Below are 18,974 nucleotides of genomic sequence, written 5' to 3' on the forward strand. Positions count from 1 at the left end.
GGAAACCCTATCTCAAAAAAACACTCGAGGGGGCTGGTGAGATGGCTCAGCGGGTAAGGGCACCAATTGCTCTTCCAAAAGTCATGAGTTCAAATCCCAGCAACCACATGGTAGCTCACAACCACCCATAATGAGATCTGACACCCTCTTCTGGTGGTCAGAAGACAGCTACAGTGTACTTATAATAAAGAAAGAAAGAATAAATAAATCTTTTAAAAAAAAAAAAACACTCGAAAAACCAAAAAGAAAAAAAGAAAAAAGAAAAGAAACCAAACCACCCATCACTGCAGCCCTAAAGCATCCCTTCAGCCTCCTATAGGGACCTGCACTCATGTATATAAACCCACATATATATAAATACATAAAAATAGAGAACTTGAAAAACTGGGGCTGGAGAAAGCAAGAAGTCCTGAGTTCTTTGTTAGATACATAAGAGGCCATATGGACCATGGGTTAAATGCCACGGACCTGGAAAGACAAACTATAAGAGACTAAGGGGATGCAGCACTGTGAAGCTTTCTCAAACACTCACCAACAATCTGTGCAGAAGAAACATTTTTATCACCATTAATGTCATCAACCTGCAAAACAAAGATTGTTACCAAAGGAAAAAAGAATCTCTAGACAAAGTACTAACACCAGCTCCTTGTTTTCCAAAGCTAAGCTATTCACCAAAAGCAACAGAATTTGCTCCTAGGAAAATGCCTCCTAGTCTCTCTCCATGCTTCTCTGAATCACTTAAGACACCATGCCAACCTCTGACCTATTAAGTAAAGAAAGAAAAGTCTTACCACACTGTGACACTTCTCAGCTTCCAGGCAAAGCAAGCTAGGAAATCTATAAGAACCAAGGCCTCAAGGACTGAAGATCCACCTCATTCCACAAAAGTATTTTGATACATGGAATGCTAAAGCCTGAGAAAGACTCAGTTCCAGGAGAAAACACATCAGCTAGAGATGGAAACCAATGGGAAGAATGATGAGCAAACTCAGGATCTGGGGGAGCTTCCTAAGTGAATAATTTACATAGCACATTCCATACTAACTTGTTTTCTGAGCACACCATAAGCTGGAAACAGCTCCAAAGGCATGTATGTATGAGTCATGTATGTATATGCCAAGACTGGCAGAAAACAAGTAATTCTGAAGCAGAGACACAGTTCAAGGCATCTTTACCACATGAGCCATTTATGAAACTTTCCATATATCCCCAAGCACTGGGAGCTTCTCCTAGGGCCCCCCACACAACAGACATGCACCCCACCGCTGAACTACTTGCCTGGTTTTTATTTTACTTTTCATTTTGAAACAAGGTCTTAGATCTACTTTGGCTACCAAACTGCCACAAGTTTGCTCTATTTTAAGTTTTCACTACAAGAATAAAATGTGGACTAAATGCTATAGGCCAAAAATGACTAACTGGACACTTGGTTAAGTCAAATACCCGGTTACTATCCTTTGCCATGAATGTTGCAGACTTAAAGACAAACAAAAAGCCTGGTGCTCTAATAAAGTAGCAAATTACAGCTACTCACTGTGATTCTCAGACTAGTTTAATAAGACAAATGTACCTACATTAAGTGCTCTAGAGATACACGACTTCCCTTTACTGTTTTAGATGTGCTCATGTAGTCCAGGCTGACTTGAATTCCTGAGCCTTCAAAGTGCTGAGACTGCAGGTATGTGCCAACGTGCCAATGTGAGCATGTAACTTGCTAAGTGCAGCTCCTTCCTGCTTCAGTGCTGACATAGCATGCCCACCACAAATGCCACCAATAGCACTCCCCATCTCCAGGGCGGTAGGAAAGCAACGAAGAATCCAGAAGCAAAACCAAACCCATACTAAGTTGATCAAAAGTTTGCCTTCCCTGTTGTCATTATTTTGCTCTCTTCATGGGATTCACTCTTGTCGTTTACCAAAAGGCTCAGGCACTTACAGATTCATAGGATGGGGGAGTTGCTGGTATCTGAGGTGGGTGAATGTTAGGAAAGGCCTGGTAAGTCCCCACTGGCAATCCACTGAAATCCGACTGCAAGAGAAAAGCAGTATCAGAACACTGCCTGCCAATCTGTAACTTCTACATGACCTGGGAAGAAATATGTATAAAAACACATTATGGACATATGCATATATTTAAGATCCTCCAAGGGAAAAAAAGGCTCAAAAGGATCACATGTGGTCACAAAGACTCCAAGCATAAAGATCTACAAAGGTGATTCTTCAATTATCACATCGAGTACTTTAATGTCTTCCTCAAGGGAAAAAAAAGGAATCACTTGATTTTTATCAATGACCTACTATAAAACCAACATCCTAACAACAAAGGCTCTTCAGCCTGGTAATAAAGGAAAGCTCTTGTTTTCAGGAAAACAAAACAAAACACCTACTAACATTGCTACAACAGGTTCTCAGCTGTTTAGTAACCTTCCCTAAACTGGTTTTCCTAGTACTAGCCACAGATTTTTTTTTTACTTCAGTTCTTGCAGCTAAAGCCAAGGACTTTCCTGGATCTGATATTGTTCCACTTGCTTGACTACTCAGCTAATACAAGTGTTATTATTCTATATTCTTGGCAACCTACAACTTCTCAGTGTGTCCAGAGCCCATCTGGTCTCTTCTGCAACACTTCCTAAAGCTTACATGCATACTTTCTTTTTGCACACATACTTACTGGTCCCTTTGGCAGTGGGTATGCGAAGGGAGCATTTGGAGATGGCATGGGCATGGGCATGGGCATAGGCACGATTCCATCAGGTCCCCCAACAGGGGCTGTGAACCCGCCCCCTCCTCCTCTTCCAGGACCACCTTTCTTCACATCATCCGTAAAACCAACATCAATGAGATCTGTCTCCACCCCAACAGGAGCTTCTGCCTAAGAAAAAGAAGCATTTATTAACCCAAGGCCATGGCTAGGTTCCCTAGAAGTCTAGGGATACACATATAAGCATAAAAGTTATTTACTTTGGTCTCATATAGCCCAGGCTAGCCCTGAACTGATCCTCTTGCTTCTACCTCTTCTCTAGTTAATGGGATTAACTGCTTTTTTGCTAACTTGATACTGCTTTTCGTTCATAATAATGGTCATCCCATCAGCTCTAGGGAAAGTGAAGGCATTAGAGAGAACACTACGCCACAATGCTGCACCACAGCCTCAGACAATTCCCCAGGAAGCAAGGGAAAAACAAGGGAAAGCAAGGGAGACAAAGGTTCCAAGGGAGAAAAGGGGCAGAGTGTAGAGTGTAGAAGCCCCTGCCCTAGGAGTCAGGAAGAAAATGTCCCAGGAAAGAACACTTTATCCAGCAGAGGGCAAGCTCTAAAGAACGTGTACATTAATACTCCTGAGAGCTGGGGAAATGCTGCTGTCTGGGTGTGTCTGTGTGCTGGAGGTTGGTTGATGTAAGAATTTCTACCATACCCTACTAACTTTAATTGCTCAATCATTATTAGAGTGAAGACAGAATTTGTTGTACATGTGTATCTACACTCAGCTTTCTAACCACTCCCTAAACATAGCACACTAAATGAACTATGTAGATCCTGGGGAACTGCCATGTACAACGGGATTCTCGACTTCAAGCTCACTGAAAGGCATAAATAACATTTATGCTTTAACATTTCTGTCAAGGTTGTACATTCTCAAGCTGCCTGCATTTGCTCAATCTCATGCTGTAAACGCCCTGTGAGATTTGCAATCATATTTATTGTTATACAAGAAGGTACCAAAGGCTTATGTGCACCAATTCAGCTAGTATAAATAACAGCTCCCTGCTCCCCAAGAAGTCCTACATAGTCTCATTTTCTTTTGTGCTCAGGCATAAACTTACCATGACCACAGAGTCAGGTTCATAGGGTACATTGTAGTTCTTGGCAATTTCAATCAGGTATCTCTCCACTAGGATTTTGGGTGGAGCTTCTACACTCAGTTTGTGCATTAGCTGTGATAAAAGATTGATGTTAAAAAGCATCCATACAACCAGCCTAGTCCTGACCTGCTTCTTTAAACTTAGTTTCTCTCATTTTCCTGGTAAAACTGAGGAAGATAAGAATAAAAATGAACTATTTTCTAGTCAAAAGGCACATTACAGGACATATGCTTCCCTCACTCTCTAGTTATGAGAAAGGTACTCAGCACGAATGCCTTCATCATTTCATTCCGCCAACCCTTCTTTCCACTTTCCTCCTGCCTTCCTAACTCACAGCAGATGGGAAAGAGAAAAGCTCAACAATCAGGTTCCAGGCAGGGAGAGGGCCAGACTGCACTGCAGGCCACACAGGTACCATCTGTCACTAGGAAATATCCCCAGCTACCTCAACTGTGCACCTGTACAACCACCTGCAGGTAATAAAACTCCCTGCCCCTGGGTCCTATTTATCAGAGAGGTTCATTACCCTATCATTCACAGTCCCAATCTGGTTGGTCCTGCACAACTTGCCATATTCCTTGCTGTATTTGGCACAGAGCTGATCAGCAACCTACAAAGAAAAAGAAAAACTATTAACAGAATCCACTCCCATTAACAGCTTCACAATTTCTCCTATCAACATTAAACATATCTTTATTACTAGGTTTAAAAAAAAAAAACAATCTCTACTGTTTTTGTTTGTTTGTCTTGTTTCTTGAGACAGGCTTTCTCTGTATAGCCCCAGCTGTCCTTGAAGTCACTCTGTAGACCAGGCTGGCCTTGAACTCAAGAGATCCACTTGCTTCTGCCTCCTGAGCGCTGGGATTAAAGGCATGGTACACTAAGTCCAACAAAAGCAAAACAATATCTATAAAGCTTTGGTAAGTATACATTATTTTTCATTTGCCCAGAAAGCAACAACCTAACTCCAAAAACACTCTCATTAAGCATGATAAATACTGAAAGTACAACTATGAGCTGAACATGTGGCATACACCTATAAATCCCATTAACTAGGGAGGTAGAAGCAAGAGATCAGTTTAAGGCTAGCCACAGCTACATGCTCCTACCCTCCAAAACCAGTAATATGATGATGAACAAAAACAACACTATTCAGCCAAGCAGTAGTGGTGCATGCCTTTAATGCCAGCACTAGGTGGCAGAGGCAGGCAGATTTCCCTGAGTTTGACACCAGCCGGGTCTACAGAGGGAGATCCAGGACAGCCAGGGCTACACAGAGAAATCCTATCTTGAAAAACAAAAACAAACAACAACAACAAAAATAAGACACTATTCCTAAGGAGTCATATAATCTATGTGTAAAATAATATTAATAGTAATAATAACCCAACAAAGGTCCACCTGCAGCTCAGATAAATGTATAAAGGAAGGTACAACATGCAGAAGAGAGAAATGAGGTTGCCTCTGAAGAAAGCAGTGTTTTGGCAATATTTGGAAGATTGTCAGAAGTAAACTAAACAAAGAGCTGGGTACAGTATCACATATCTGTAATCCCTAATAAAAGGCAGAGGCAGGAGGACCTCCACAAGTTTGAGACCAGCCAGAGCTTCATAGTAAGAAACAAAACAAGTTAGTTAATTCAACAAGATAGAAAATTGTTCTAGGAAAGTATGTTAAGTTTTCCTGGGGCTAAAACATAGCCAGTTCACAAAGCTGAAACAAAGTGAATGAGTCTAGAGCAGAACCTAAGGCATTTAGTAACAACTGAAATGAGTTAAGTGGGAGCCAGATGCTACACATCATGGGAGATATAGAACATGAGAACCACAGAAAGCTACTTCAGAATTTTTAAAGCAAGGAGTTGCCCTAACATAGGATTTGTTACCTTAAAATGTTTTAATTTTACAGCTTACAATTGTGTAAGAACTGTAAATTGTGAACAGCCCATAGTAGGGCCTGCCACACTAGCACTTAAGAGTTCAAGGTTACTTTTAACTACATAACAAATTCAAAACCACTCTGGGTTATGAGAGCCTGTGTGGTAGTTGAATGTAACTGGTCCTCACCGGCTTATAAGGAGTGCACTATTAGGAAGTATGTAGGGGGGAGTATGTCCCTGGGGGAGGGATTTGAGATCTTACATGCTCAAGCTAATAAACCCAGTATGGCACAGTCTCCTTCTGCTGCCTGTGGGCCAAGCTATAGAACTCTCAGCTACTTCTCCAGCATCATGTCTGCCTGCACGCTGCCATGTTTCCCACTATGGCAATAATGAACTAACCTCTGAAACGGTAACCCAGCCCCAAATTAAATGTTTCCTGTTATGAGTTGCCCTGGTCATGTTGTCTCTTCACGGCAATAGAAACCCTAAGGCTCCTTATCTCCAAAAAGGAAAGAAGAAAAGAAAGAAGAGAGAGAGAGAGAAAGAGGGAGGGAGAGAGAGAGAGAGAAAGAGAGAGAGAGAGAAAGAGAAAGAGAAAGAGAAAGAGAAAGAGAAAGAGAAAGAGAAAGAGAAAGAGAAAGAGAGAGAAATAGAATTTGCTATGGCAGCTCACAACTGCCTATAACTCCAACTGTAGCCTCTGCAGAAACCAGGCATGGACAGGATGCACATACATACATGCAGGCAGGCAAACATTCATATACATAAAGAGCTTAAAAACAACAACAAAAAAAATGTTCTGGAGATGGACACAGCTCAGTAATAGACACCTGCTCAGTGTATGTGAGGGCCTAGGTTTGACTCCCAGCACCACAAAAACAAGATGACAGAAAGCAAAATGGATATGCTTACGGAAAGCATAATGGATGCATTATGTCTAATATGTTTTTCTCCCTGTCCCTCCCCACACTCCTGTCCCTTGAGAGAAAGGTCATGGAATGAAGTCCAGACTGGCCTTTACTCATGCTCTTGCCTCAGCCTCCAAAGTACGGGGACTACGACACCCAACGACAAAACAATGTAATGTACTGTATTGGCTGGTTTTGTTTGTCAACTTGACACAAGCTAGAGTCATCAGAGAGAAAAAGGAGCCTCAGGTGAGGAAATGCCCCCATGAGATCCAACCTATAAGGCATTTTCTGTTTCTTCAAGGGAGGGGAGGACATTGTGAGTGGTGCCATCCCTGGGCTGGTGGTCCTGGGTTCTATAGAAAGGCAAGCTGAAAAAGCCAGGGAAAGCATTCCAGTAAGTAGCACTCCCCATGCCCTCTGCATCAGCTCCTGCCTCCAGGTTCCTGCCCTGTGTGAGTTCCTGTCCTGACTTCCTTTAGTGATAAATTACAACATGGGCCTTTAATCCAAGCACTTGGGAGGCAGAGGCAGGAGGATTTCTGAGTTCGAGGCCAGCCTGGTCTACAGAGTGAGTTCCAGGACAGCCAGGGCTACAAAGAGAAACCTTGTCTCGAAAAAAACCAAAAAAAAAAGAAAAAAAAAAAGAAAAAACCCACAACATGGAAGTATAAGCTGAATAAACCCTTTTCTCCCCAAATTGCTTCTTAGTCATGACGTTTTGTGGCAGCAATAGAAACCCTAAGACAGGAAACAACCTTTAGCACATAAATTTAGCCCTTTAGAAGAAAGTTGTTCGGTGGCTGGAGAGATGGCTCAGCAGTTAAGGTCCTGAGTTCAATTCCCAGCAACCACATGGTGGCTCACAATCATCTGTAATGGGACCAGATGTCCTCTTCTGGTGTGTCTGATGACAGCTACAGTGTACTAATATAAATAAAAAAAATAAATCTTTAAGAAAAAAAAGTTCAAATTCTCAAAACAATTTCTATGCTATGAAGATCTGAAAAGTAGTAACTGATTAATAAAGCCTATTTAAAAGCCAGAAGTTTGTGTACAAGATACCCAGTTAAATACACAGACTTTAATAATGATACAAAAAAAAAAAAAACCTACACAGGCCAGGCATGATGGCATTTCCTGTAATTCCAGCTCTCAGAGGCAGAGAAAAGTAGATTTCTGTGAGTTCTAGGTTTAGATATAAGTTCCAGGCAAGCAAGACTGGCCAGTGACACAGTGAGACTTTGTCTATAACAAAACCAAAAACCTATAGACATTACAGAAACTGCTTATACTCACTATTTTCAACTCAGCCACTTCAGACTGTAGCCGAGGAGCAGCCCAGATCAGTGTAGACACAGACTCAGCTAGACCAGAATCTAGATCCCTAACAAAGAAAAACATATGTAATTTAGCATACTTTAAAACAAACCAATGAGGCCAGGCAGTGGTGGAGCATGTCTTTAATCCCAGCATTTGGGAGGCAGAGGCAGGCAGATTTCTGAGTTTGAGGCCACCCTGGTATACAGAGTGAGTTCCAGGACAGCCAGGGCTACACAGAGAAACCCTGTCTCGAAAAACAAACAAACAAACAAACAAACCAACGAAAGCCACAATCGTCATGTCACATACCAGATGACGTCCACAGTTACTTCACAATTACACTGACTTCTGGTAACTGGCATTCTAGCAATTTCATTTCCCTGTTTTGCTTTTGAAGAAACTAAAACTAAATGACACACCCAAGCGCACAAATCTCAGATAAGCTGATCCAGGCAAGACTCAAACCTGGGACACTGTACTTCAGAGTCTGCTTTCTTTTCACTAACAGGCAAAAGATCCTTGGGAATGTGAAAGGACCTCTCAGTGTTAGCCTGCTGCAGACCCACATAGACTGAGAAAATGTTACTCCGTCCTCAAATTCCAGTTATGTTTAGCTTCTGAGGCAAGATATCTTACTTCATAGACTGGATAAGGCCAAATCGCGCCAGCAGCAGGTCACAGTACAGCTCCAGGATCTCCATGGCCTCCACAAGGTAGTCTTCCCGGATTATGTGCTCCACACGGATGCGTGCTCGCTCATCCTTTCCAGCAGCCAGATAGTCAGCAATCTCCTTCCTTGCTTTCTGAGCCAGTTCCGCTGGGACACAAACGTCACTCCAGTCATATAGCAGTAGTGCACTGGAACCTGACCAGTAGGCAGACCTCCACCCACCAGAGAAGACAGGTGCTGTAATCTACAGCATCCTACCTCATATAGCCCCTTAGCACATCTACTCCCTTCATTACTGCTCTAGAATTTGCCATCTTGTACAGATAAGACTATGACACTGGCTGACATTTCCAACTCAGGAGCCACCGGTTCCAGAATACCTATGTATACCACAATATGGAGGCTCAAGTGCCCAAGACATAGAAAATGGCAAAAAAAAAAAATAAATAAAAATAAAAAATAAAAAAATGTGCAGGCCATCTATGCTTAGCCTCCTGCATACTTTTAACCACATTTAGATTACTTATACGGAATTATAGAAATGCTACATAAATGGTTGTTATAGTATATTTTTTGGAATAATGAGAGAATTCTGTACATTCTCAGTACAGATCCATTTTTTTTTTCTCTGAATACTTCTGACACAGCATTCATCTGAATGCATGGATGTGAAACCCATGGATGCAGAGCATACAAATACAGAGGGGTCAACATTATGTCCCTTTCTCTGCAACAAAGTGTCTCAGTTTAACTATACACAAGAGGCAGACATGTATCCTAACTACCCAGCTATAAGAAAGACTCCACAGTACTAGCCTGAAAGATCCAGCTTAGGATGCTGGCAGCCCATATAAGAAAGAGGGTTAGGGGAGAGGGGAGAAGTTAGTATAGTAACAGTACTCACTTTTTTTTTTCTCCAACAGTTTAAGACGATTTATAACTAATCTCAAATTGACTCGTAAGCGCTCAGCTTTGAAACCAGAGCCCAGCATGTTGTCCTGCTCCTCCTGGAAAAAGTAGCAGCACAATGAAGAGTCAAATTAGTTCAGGAGCTAGCACTACTTAGAGGCAAACTAGTAACACACACCAAAGTGCTCTCCTTCCTTTTTTCTTTTTAGTGTTGGGAATTGAACCCAGGGCTGTGCACATGCTGAGCACATCTTTGCCTACTGAGCTATCCCTTCAGCACCTCGGGTTTTTCTAAAACAATGATATAATCTAAACATCTTATTTACATATCATTTTACCCTGTTCAAAGAACTGAGTGAACAGGAACAAGTCGATATAAAATCTAAAAGAATGTGGTGAAAGATAAAATTAGGATGTACGTATTGGCCATGAGAGATGGGCAACTAAAAAGACAAGGAGGAGCCAGGTGGTGGTGGCGGATACCAGCACTTGGGAGGCAGAGGCAGGAGGATTTCTGAGTTCGAGGCCAGCCTGGTCTACAAAGTTGACAGCTATACAGAGAAACCCTGTCTCAAAAAAAACAAACAAACAAAAAAAAAAAGACAAGGAGGCCAGGCATCACCGGAGGTGCACACCTTTAGTCCCAGCACTTAGGAAGCAGTTCTCTTCTGAGTTTGAAGCCAGCCTGGTCTATATAATGAGTCTGGGATAGCCATTGCTACAGAGACCGACTGTCTCAAAAAACAAGGCAGGCTTATTGAAAACAGTAATCCATTTTAAAAAAAACTTGGGCTGAAGAGATGGCTCAGCAGTTAAGAGCACTGACTGTTCTCCCAGAGGTCATGAGTTCAATTTCCAGCAACCACAAGCTGGCTCATAACCATCTATAATGAGATCTGATGCCTTTTTCTGGTGTCTCGAAGAGAGCAACAGTGTACTCAAAAATAAATAAATAAATAGATAGATAGATTTTTTTTTTAATCTTTCAAAAATTATCTTTTTAAAAAGACTGCCAAAGTTAGAATCAAACTCAAAATCTCCTCATGCTAATTACTCAAATATTCCTATTAAATCTGAGTCTTTGAGAAAAATCTGTTGTCTGGTACTTCAGAAATGTCATTAGCATTTACTTAGACACAAAGGGTTATACAAGGGCGTGAAAACACGAACCTGCTTTATGAAGTTCTAAGACAGAGTGCTATTTACCGAAAATTGTACCAAGCAGCCATTACAGTTAGTGTAAAGACAAGATGTTAGGACATATACTGTGCATTGACCACTGTATATTCTGTCTCATGACAGTACAATTTCTATTTCTCTCAATTTTATTTCTGGATTCAAAACTTTAAAGCAATACAATATCCAAGCAGAAGCTAGATCTGACAAAGTAAACAAGGAAAAGACGAATAACAGACAGACGGTACAAACACTAGGACTAGCATCTGCTTGTGTAAAAAGCACTGTCAGAAGATAACAGGATACTTTCTTTTGTGAAATGGCATCCAGAAACCTTTATAGTACACTGGATAACATCTATCCAGAGTCAGAAAGTATCTCTGATCCATTATGCTGAAATACGATCCATCTACTCAACAAGAATTTATTGATTATGTATCAGAACCTGGCTAGATACTGGAAATTAGGAGAGTAAGTACAGCCTTTGATCTAATAAGGAAATTATATTCTACTGAAGAAAAAAATATAATTATAATTCAGAAAGCTATCATAGTGTTTGAAAAAACAAACCTATAATCCTAGAGTCTCTCAATTGGGAGTGACTGGAGATATCTGCATTATCATACCTGGAGAGGAGGCCATTGGCAACTTGTGGGCAGAGGCCTAGGATACCACTAAACATACAAGAATGAGCAGGACAGTGGTCTTACAACATCTGCCCAAACCTCAACATAACTAAGACTGAGAAACCTATTGTAAAGAAATGACCGAAATTCTTAGGACAATCACAATAAAAGATCCACCGGATGGCAAAGCCTAAGTAAGCTGCACCCTAAACAACAACCCAGACACCTGAAAAGGAAGAATCTGTACCTGCTGTAGTAGTACAAGTTGACACATGTCAAGATGCTGTCTCAAACAAAAAACCGCCAAGCACAAGGAGTTGTGTGTGTAAAATCCCAGGTTCCAGAAAACAAGAAGCTTTCTGAGAGCCAGACTCTAGCAGATACTCTAATGCCAATACTTTAGCAGAATATGTGTTGATAGATCCAAACGATATCAATACTCTCAGACACTCATAGCAGAGATGAATTGGAAGCAGGTAGAAAGACAAGCATTAACAACTATTATACTTTACTTTCTAGTAACCTGCTGCAGCAAGTCAACCAGCAACAGTGGGTAGAACTGAGAATAAATCTTAAACACAAGCCAGGCATGGCATCTGTACCTCTAAACCCTGAAGATGGTAAGATTCCTTGAGTCTTTTTGTTTGTTTGTTTGTTTGTTGTTTTTTTTCGAGACAGGGTTTCTCTGTGTAGCCCTGGCTGTCCTGGAACTCATTCTGTAGACCAGGCTGGCCTCGAACTCAGAAATCCGCCTGCCTCTGCTTCCCAAGTGCTGGGATTAAAGGCGTGCGCCACTACTCCCCAGCTCCTTGAGTCTTAACAGTTCCAACCTGGACGATATAGGGAGACACACTGAACTAAAACCTAAACTCACCTGAAACTAAACTCCAGGTAAACGATCCATATCACATACCACTGAGTCCTTTATTGCACTATGAACTATACTAGAGCTCAGATCACAAGTACAAGGCCCAGGAAAACAGGACTGTGCCCACAGAAAAGGGTGAGAAAGGACTGTAGAAGCCAGAGAGGTCAAGGACACCAAAAGAACAGAGCCCACAGAATAAACTAAGCAGGTCTCATAGGAGCTCACAGAAAAGGAAATGGCAGACATGGACCCTGTATGGGTCTGAGCTAGGTCCTCTGCATATGCCTTTGGTTGTATAGCTTGGTGTTCTTGTGGGACTTCTAACAAGGAGGGCTGTTTCTGACTCTGTTGCCTATGCTTGGGACCCTTTCCTCCTACTGGGTTGCCATGACATGAAGGTTAGTGCCCAGTCACTGTATCTTATTAGGCTATATTCAGTGGACATCCTTGGGAGGACTACTTTTTTTCTCTTTTAAAGAGAAACAGAGGAATTGATCTAGGGGAGAGGGGAAGTGGGAGAAGGTCTGGGAGGAATGGAGGGAGGGGAAACCGAGGTTAGGATATAATGTATGAGAGAATAAATGTTAAAGAAAAAAAATGGCACAGTGGAGATACTACAGAGACTGCGTAGTTGGCAAAGTATTTGCTGCTCAAATCTAACAACCTGAATTCAATCCCCAGAAACTACATAGAAAGTTGGGCAGCAGAGTCAGGCAGATCCCTGGAACTCAGAGTAGCCAGACAGTCAGCCTAGCTTACCACATGAGCTCCAGGTTTTCATATAAGAACCTGTCTCAAAAAACAAGGTTGACAACTCCTGCAGATCAACACTGGAGGTTCACCTCTGGGTTCTACATGTTCAAATAGCCTCTACAACAAGTATATATTGATGCCTTCTATACTGTAACAAGCCCTAACAATACAGTAGTTAGAAACAATGGACCGAAGAGGGCTCCGTGGTTAGGAGCACTTGCAGGAGACCTGGATTCACCTGCCAGCACTGACATGTCAGATACCTCACAACCTAACCCCAGTTCCAGATCCAACCCCTTCCTCTGGTTACCTGAGCATCAGACGTACACAAGATGTACAGACCTACATTTGATCAAAACACTCATACATATAAAATAAACCTAAATGAAAAAAAAAAAGTTGGGCTGGAGAGATGGTTCAGCAGTTAAGAGCACTGACTGCTCTTCCAAAGGTCCTGAGTTTGAGTTCCAGCAACCACATGGTGATTCACAACCATCTGTAATGGGATGACTCCCTCTTCTGAAATGTCTGAAGACAGCTACAGTGTACTTACATATAATAAATAAATAAATCTTTAAAAAACAAACAAAGAAATACTATAAAAATATGTTTTCATTAAAAAAAAGGAAGAAAATAAAAGTTGTTGCCCTTGTAGAATCTATAAACCAGAGAAATTTATCATATCACTAATAAAAAAAAAACCTATTCGGTGACAAACCCCCTCTCTCAAAAAAAAAAATGATGCTGTAGAGTTTATGACCTTGTCAGCCACCTGTTTGAAAATTGTCATTAAGGCAAAGATAACAAAATTGGGGTCATAATACAGAGTTGTAAATTAGGGCAGAAAATTGCCAAGATTTCTGTGGTTTTTAACTAGGCTATGTTGCAGTCTATGTCAATTCTACAATATATCAAAAAAAAAAAAAAAACTTAGTCACATTTACTTTTTAAATGTTGGGAAACAAGGAATAAAAAGGTGGCTCAGTGGCTAAGAGCACTTGCTGCTTTTATAGAAACCTTGGATTTGCTTCTCAGCACCGGTACAGCTGCTTACAACTGTCTCCGAATCCCCAGTTCCAGGGTCTGGCTTTCAGTTGTGCTCATGGTGGTCTTGCAAAAATTACGAAAATTAAATTTAAAGAAACAAATAGCTGGGCGTGGTGGTGCATGCCTTTAGTCCCAGCACTTGGGAGGCAGAGGGAGGCAGATTTCTGAGTTTGAGGACAGCCTGATCTACAGAGTGAGTTCCAGGACAGCCAGGACTACACAGAGAAACCCTGTCTCGAAAAACCAAAAAAGAAAAAAGAAAAAGAAAAAAGAAAAGAAAGAAACAATTAGAAATCTTAGAAGAATAAGAAACCTGATGTGGCCAGGCAGTGGTAGCGCATGCCTTTAATCCTAGCACTTGGGAAGCAGAGGCAGGTGGATTTCTGGCCAGTCTGGTCTACAGTGTGAGTTCCAGACAGCAAAGGATATACAGAGAAACCCTGTCTCGAAAAACAAACAAACAAACAAAAAAGAAACGATGTGGAGGATCAGTAAGAGAATGGGAAATTATTGAAGTCAGTACATGTAAAGACAATGAAAGTCTTCCATTTGAAAAGGAGAACTATTAGCCAGGCAGTGGTAGTGGTGGTGTGATACACCTTTAATCCCAGCACTGGGGAGGCAGAAGCAGTAAATCTCTGAGTTCAAGGCTAGCCTGGTCTACAAAGCAAGTTCCAGGTCAGCCAAGGCTATATAAAAACAAAAACTCTGTCTAAAAAAACTAAAGCAAGCGTGTGTGTGTGTGTGTGTGTGTGTGTGTGTGTGTAAAAGAACTATTAGTTTTAAAAAAAATTGGTGACAAGCCCTCCACTCAAAAATAAATAAATAAGTAACAACCTAGACAAGAAACCATTCAAGAGCTCCCTTAAAAATTGTGATAAGGGGAGTGCTGGTTAAGAGGACTTCCAGAGTTCAATTCCCAACAACCACATGGTAGCTCACAGTCATCTGTAATGGGATCAGATGCCCTCTTCTGGTGTGTATCAAGACAGCTACAGTGTACTCATATAAATAAAATAAATAAATCTTAAAAAATAAAGAAAGAAGGAAAGGAAGGATGGAAGGAAGGAAAGAAGGAAGATAAGCTTGTTATAAAGATGCTGAAGTATATCTCTACAATTGAGGGCTTCCAGCAGCAGGAGTCCAGGTGGGATTGTATGGATGGGGAGACTTTTTTTTAAGGGGCTAGCTACTGGGAATTTGACCATGCTCCAACAAGTATACAGGCAACACAAATTGGACTAACCTGTGGGTTTTTTTTTTCCTTTGGGGGGGTGGGTAGCAGGATTTTCCCTGTCCAATTAACTTAAAATATTAGTGCAGCAAGAGGCCTGTGACTGGCCAGGGAAAAGGAGGTGGAGCTACGAGTTGCAGAGACAGGGAGCAGGGAGAGGGGAAGGAAGCAAGACAGGATGATTCAGATTCAGTGTGGCTTTAAATAACCACAGGTAGCTGTCTCCTGAGAGGCTCTGACAGTGTCCAACTAATACAGAAGTAGAGGCTCACAGCCATCCATTGGACTGAGCACAGGGTCCCCAATGAAGGAGTTAGAGAAAGGACCCAAGGAGCTGAAGGGTTTGCAGCCCCTTAGGACCAACAACAATATGAACTAACTAGTACCCTCAGAGCTCCCAGGAACTAAACCACCAACCAGAGAGTACACATGGTGGGACTCATGGCTCCAGCTGCATATGTAGCAGAGGATGGCCTTGTCAGTCATCAATGAGAGGAAAGGCCCTTGGTCCTATGAAGGCTCTATGCCCCAGTGTAGGGGAATGCCAGGGCCAGGAAACTGGAGAGGGTGGGTTGGTGAGTAGGGGGAGGGGTGAGGGAACAGGGTTTTGTTTTTTGGTTTTTGTTTTTTGTTTTTGTAGGGGAAACCGGGAAAGGAGATGTCATTTGAAATGTAAATAAAGAAAATATCTAATAAAAAAGAAATTAAAACTAAATAGCCACAGGTAGATAGAGTATCATATAGGGATAAAATAATTGGGGTAACTTATCTAACCTAGGTGGGCAGCTTGTATCATTATCAACTGGCTCTGATTGTGTGGGCATCTTGTAAATTGAGAATTTGTTGATATATAAATCTGACTGATTAATTATAAGCTTCTGGAGTTTTGATTTGCTGGGTTGAGAACTGTGACTGCCAACCACAGGGGTTGGATGGCTAAGAAGTAACTAGTGGCTCCAAGACCACTGTGATCGGTCGCTGCTGGGACTAGCCTAGAGTCAGAGGTGGCAAGACCTCTGCTGAGGCACAGAGTAGCTGGCTCAAGTGTGGGAACTTGCTATACTCATTTTTAATATTTCCCACAACAGAGGGGAGGTGTCAGAAGGGTGGGGCAGACATGGGAGAACTGGGAAGTGAGTGTGATGGGTTTGTATATGCTTGGCCCACAGATTAGTGGCACTGTTAGGTGTGCCTTGTTGGAATAGGTGTGTCACTGTTCACATGGGCTTTAAGACCCTCTGAACCTGTAAACCAGTCCCAATTGAACGCTGTCCTTATAAGAGTTGCCTTGGACAGGGAAGTGGTGGCCCATGCCTTTAATCCTAGCACTTGGGAGGCAGAGGCAGGTGGATTTCTGAGTTCGAGGCCAGCCTGGTCTACAGAGTGAGTTCCAGGACAGCCAGGGCTACACAGAGAAACCCTGTCTCAAAAAACAAACAAACAAAAAAAAAGTTATCTTGGTCATGGTGTCTGATCACAGCAGTAAAACTTATAACTAAGACAGGGTGACAGGATACATGATGTGAAATTCCCAAATGATCAATAAAGACATTATGAAAAACATCTCATAAAAAATGAACAAAACCGGACTGGAGAGATGGCTCTGTGGTTAAGAGCATTGACTGCTCTTCTAGAGGTCCTGAGTTCAATTTCCAGCAACCACATGGTGGCTCACAACCATCTGTCATGGATTCTGATGCCCTCTTCTGGTGTGTCTGCAGACAGCAACAGTATATTCACATATATAAAATAAATAAATCTTTAAAAAAAAAATAAAACCATAATTGGAGACAATTCAGTGCTTGTACAATCATGAGCATGGGAGTTCTTGTCCCATGTATGCATATACACACCCAGTCTATGCCAGTGATCCTAGCACTGATCTAAGTAAAGCCAGGCTCACTGACGCCTTCTGGCTTCCTGCCTCACCAAGAAAATTTGAATCCCAAGTTCAGAGACACCTTGCCTCAAAAAAACTAGACAATGTGCTAGGACACAAGTCACCCACTACAGGACTCCATGCAAGAGCACATATGTACACACCTGTACACATGTGCATATACACTAAACACACATATACCAAACCCATAAACATACACAAATAAAAATGAACAAAGTACACCAGGCAGTGATAGCACACACCTTTAATCCTAGCACTCAGGAGGTAGAAGTAGTCAGATCTCTGAGTTCCAGGCTAGCCTGGCCACAGAACGAGTTCCAAGACAGCCAGGGCTACACAGGCAAAACAGGGGTTGGGAACAACAAAGTATGAAAAAGGAGCCCACTAACTTGAAGAGCATCAGAGAAGGGTATACAGGAGGACTTAGAGGAAAGGGGAGGCATGAAATTAAATTATAGTCTCAATTTCTTTTTAATTAACAAAGCCTTGAATATTGTCAAAACAACAGAGGAGTCTGAGTCTGTGTATATCAAATTCCAGAGGAGCTGGAAATATAGCTCAATGCTAAAACATTTGCAAGATGCCCTAGATTTGAGCTTTATACTATGCAAAACAAATACAAAAACAAAAAAGCCCTACTTGACCAAAAAGAAAAAAAAAGCCTACTTGAAAAGGTATTAGCTAGAAATCCCCCTAAATTAACACATATAAACACATGGACTGAAAAACTCCAAACACCAAACCTGGAGATTTATGTTTCGTCTTATCATAATCAAATTGCTGAAATCAGAATCAGAGATCTATTTGAGTTTCAAAACAGCTAGGTAAAAACAAGGAAACCCTATCTGTAGACCAGACCAGCTTTGAACTCAAGAGATCCACCTGCCTCTGCATTCCCTAAATGCTGGGATTAAAGGTGTGCACCACCACACCCAGCCATAGACAGGTTTTTAAAAAACTGAAAAAAGCCAGATAAAAGTAATATATTACCTATTACCTACAGTGTATCTATTCAAATGACCAAAGATACTGTGGCACGAACCTATTGCCCCAGCTACTTGGGATAAGTAGGGAGAATCACCTGAGGCCAGTCCAGCAACACATCCAAGGTCCCAAAGAGCAGAAAAGAGGGGGCAAGCTATAAATTTTACCTGAGATCATAGAGACCAAAAGAAAACAAAGTCATTTCAAAATACTGAAAGAAAGGAGCCATCAACCCAGAAACCTTACATCCACCAAAACATCCCTCAGAATTAGAGGGGAAACAAGACACGATCTCCTGGGGGAAAGTGAAGTTTTGTCTGCAGAAGAACTGCTGTAAAAGAACTGCTAAAGGGGGGCTGTCGAGATGGCTCAGCAGGTCAGACCACTGATTGTTTCTTCCAGAGGATCCAGGTTCAATTCCCAGCAACCACATAGCACCCACATGGCAGCTCACAACTGTCTATAACTCTAAGATCTGACACTCTCACACATACAAACACTGATGCACATAAAATAAAAACAAACACATTGGGCTGGTGAGATGGTTCAGCGGGGAAGAACACGGACTGCTCTTCTGAAGGTCCTGAGTTCAAATCCCAGCAACCACACAATGGCTCACAACAACCCGTAATGAGATCTGACGCCCTCTTCTGGTGCATCTGAAGACAGTTACAGGGTACTTATTTATAATAATAAAAATAAATAAATAAATAAATAAATAAATACATTAAGAAAGGGAAAAATCTGAGTTTGAGGCCAGCCTGGTGTACAGAGTGAGTTCCAGGACAGCCATGGCTACTCAAAGAAACCCTGTCTCGAAAAACGAAAAAA

At 41.7% G+C, this 18,974-nt stretch overlaps 1 protein-coding gene across 1 annotated transcript in view; it reads right to left on the reverse strand.

The window, feature by feature from the left end:
* Positions 1–1,009: 1,009 nt before the first annotated feature.
* Ist1 (IST1 factor associated with ESCRT-III) overlaps positions 1,010–18,974 on the reverse strand; it is a 21,331-nt gene continuing 3,366 nt past the window's right edge. The window contains exons 2-8 of the mRNA XM_031341382.1: positions 9,551–9,653; positions 8,613–8,793; positions 7,953–8,040; positions 4,390–4,473; positions 3,825–3,935; positions 2,672–2,872; positions 1,010–2,029 (exon numbers count right to left, since the gene is read on the reverse strand). Of these exons, the coding sequence (XP_031197242.1) occupies positions 1,925–2,029; positions 2,672–2,872; positions 3,825–3,935; positions 4,390–4,473; positions 7,953–8,040; positions 8,613–8,793; positions 9,551–9,638 (858 nt within the window). The 5' untranslated portion in view covers positions 9,639–9,653 and the 3' untranslated portion in view covers positions 1,010–1,924. The remainder of the gene's footprint in view (positions 2,030–2,671; positions 2,873–3,824; positions 3,936–4,389; positions 4,474–7,952; positions 8,041–8,612; positions 8,794–9,550; positions 9,654–18,974) is intronic.

The sequence above is a fragment of the Mastomys coucha genome, unplaced genomic scaffold (genome assembly GCF_008632895.1).
Source record: "Mastomys coucha isolate ucsf_1 unplaced genomic scaffold, UCSF_Mcou_1 pScaffold22, whole genome shotgun sequence".
NCBI lineage: Eukaryota > Metazoa > Chordata > Mammalia > Rodentia > Muridae > Mastomys > Mastomys coucha.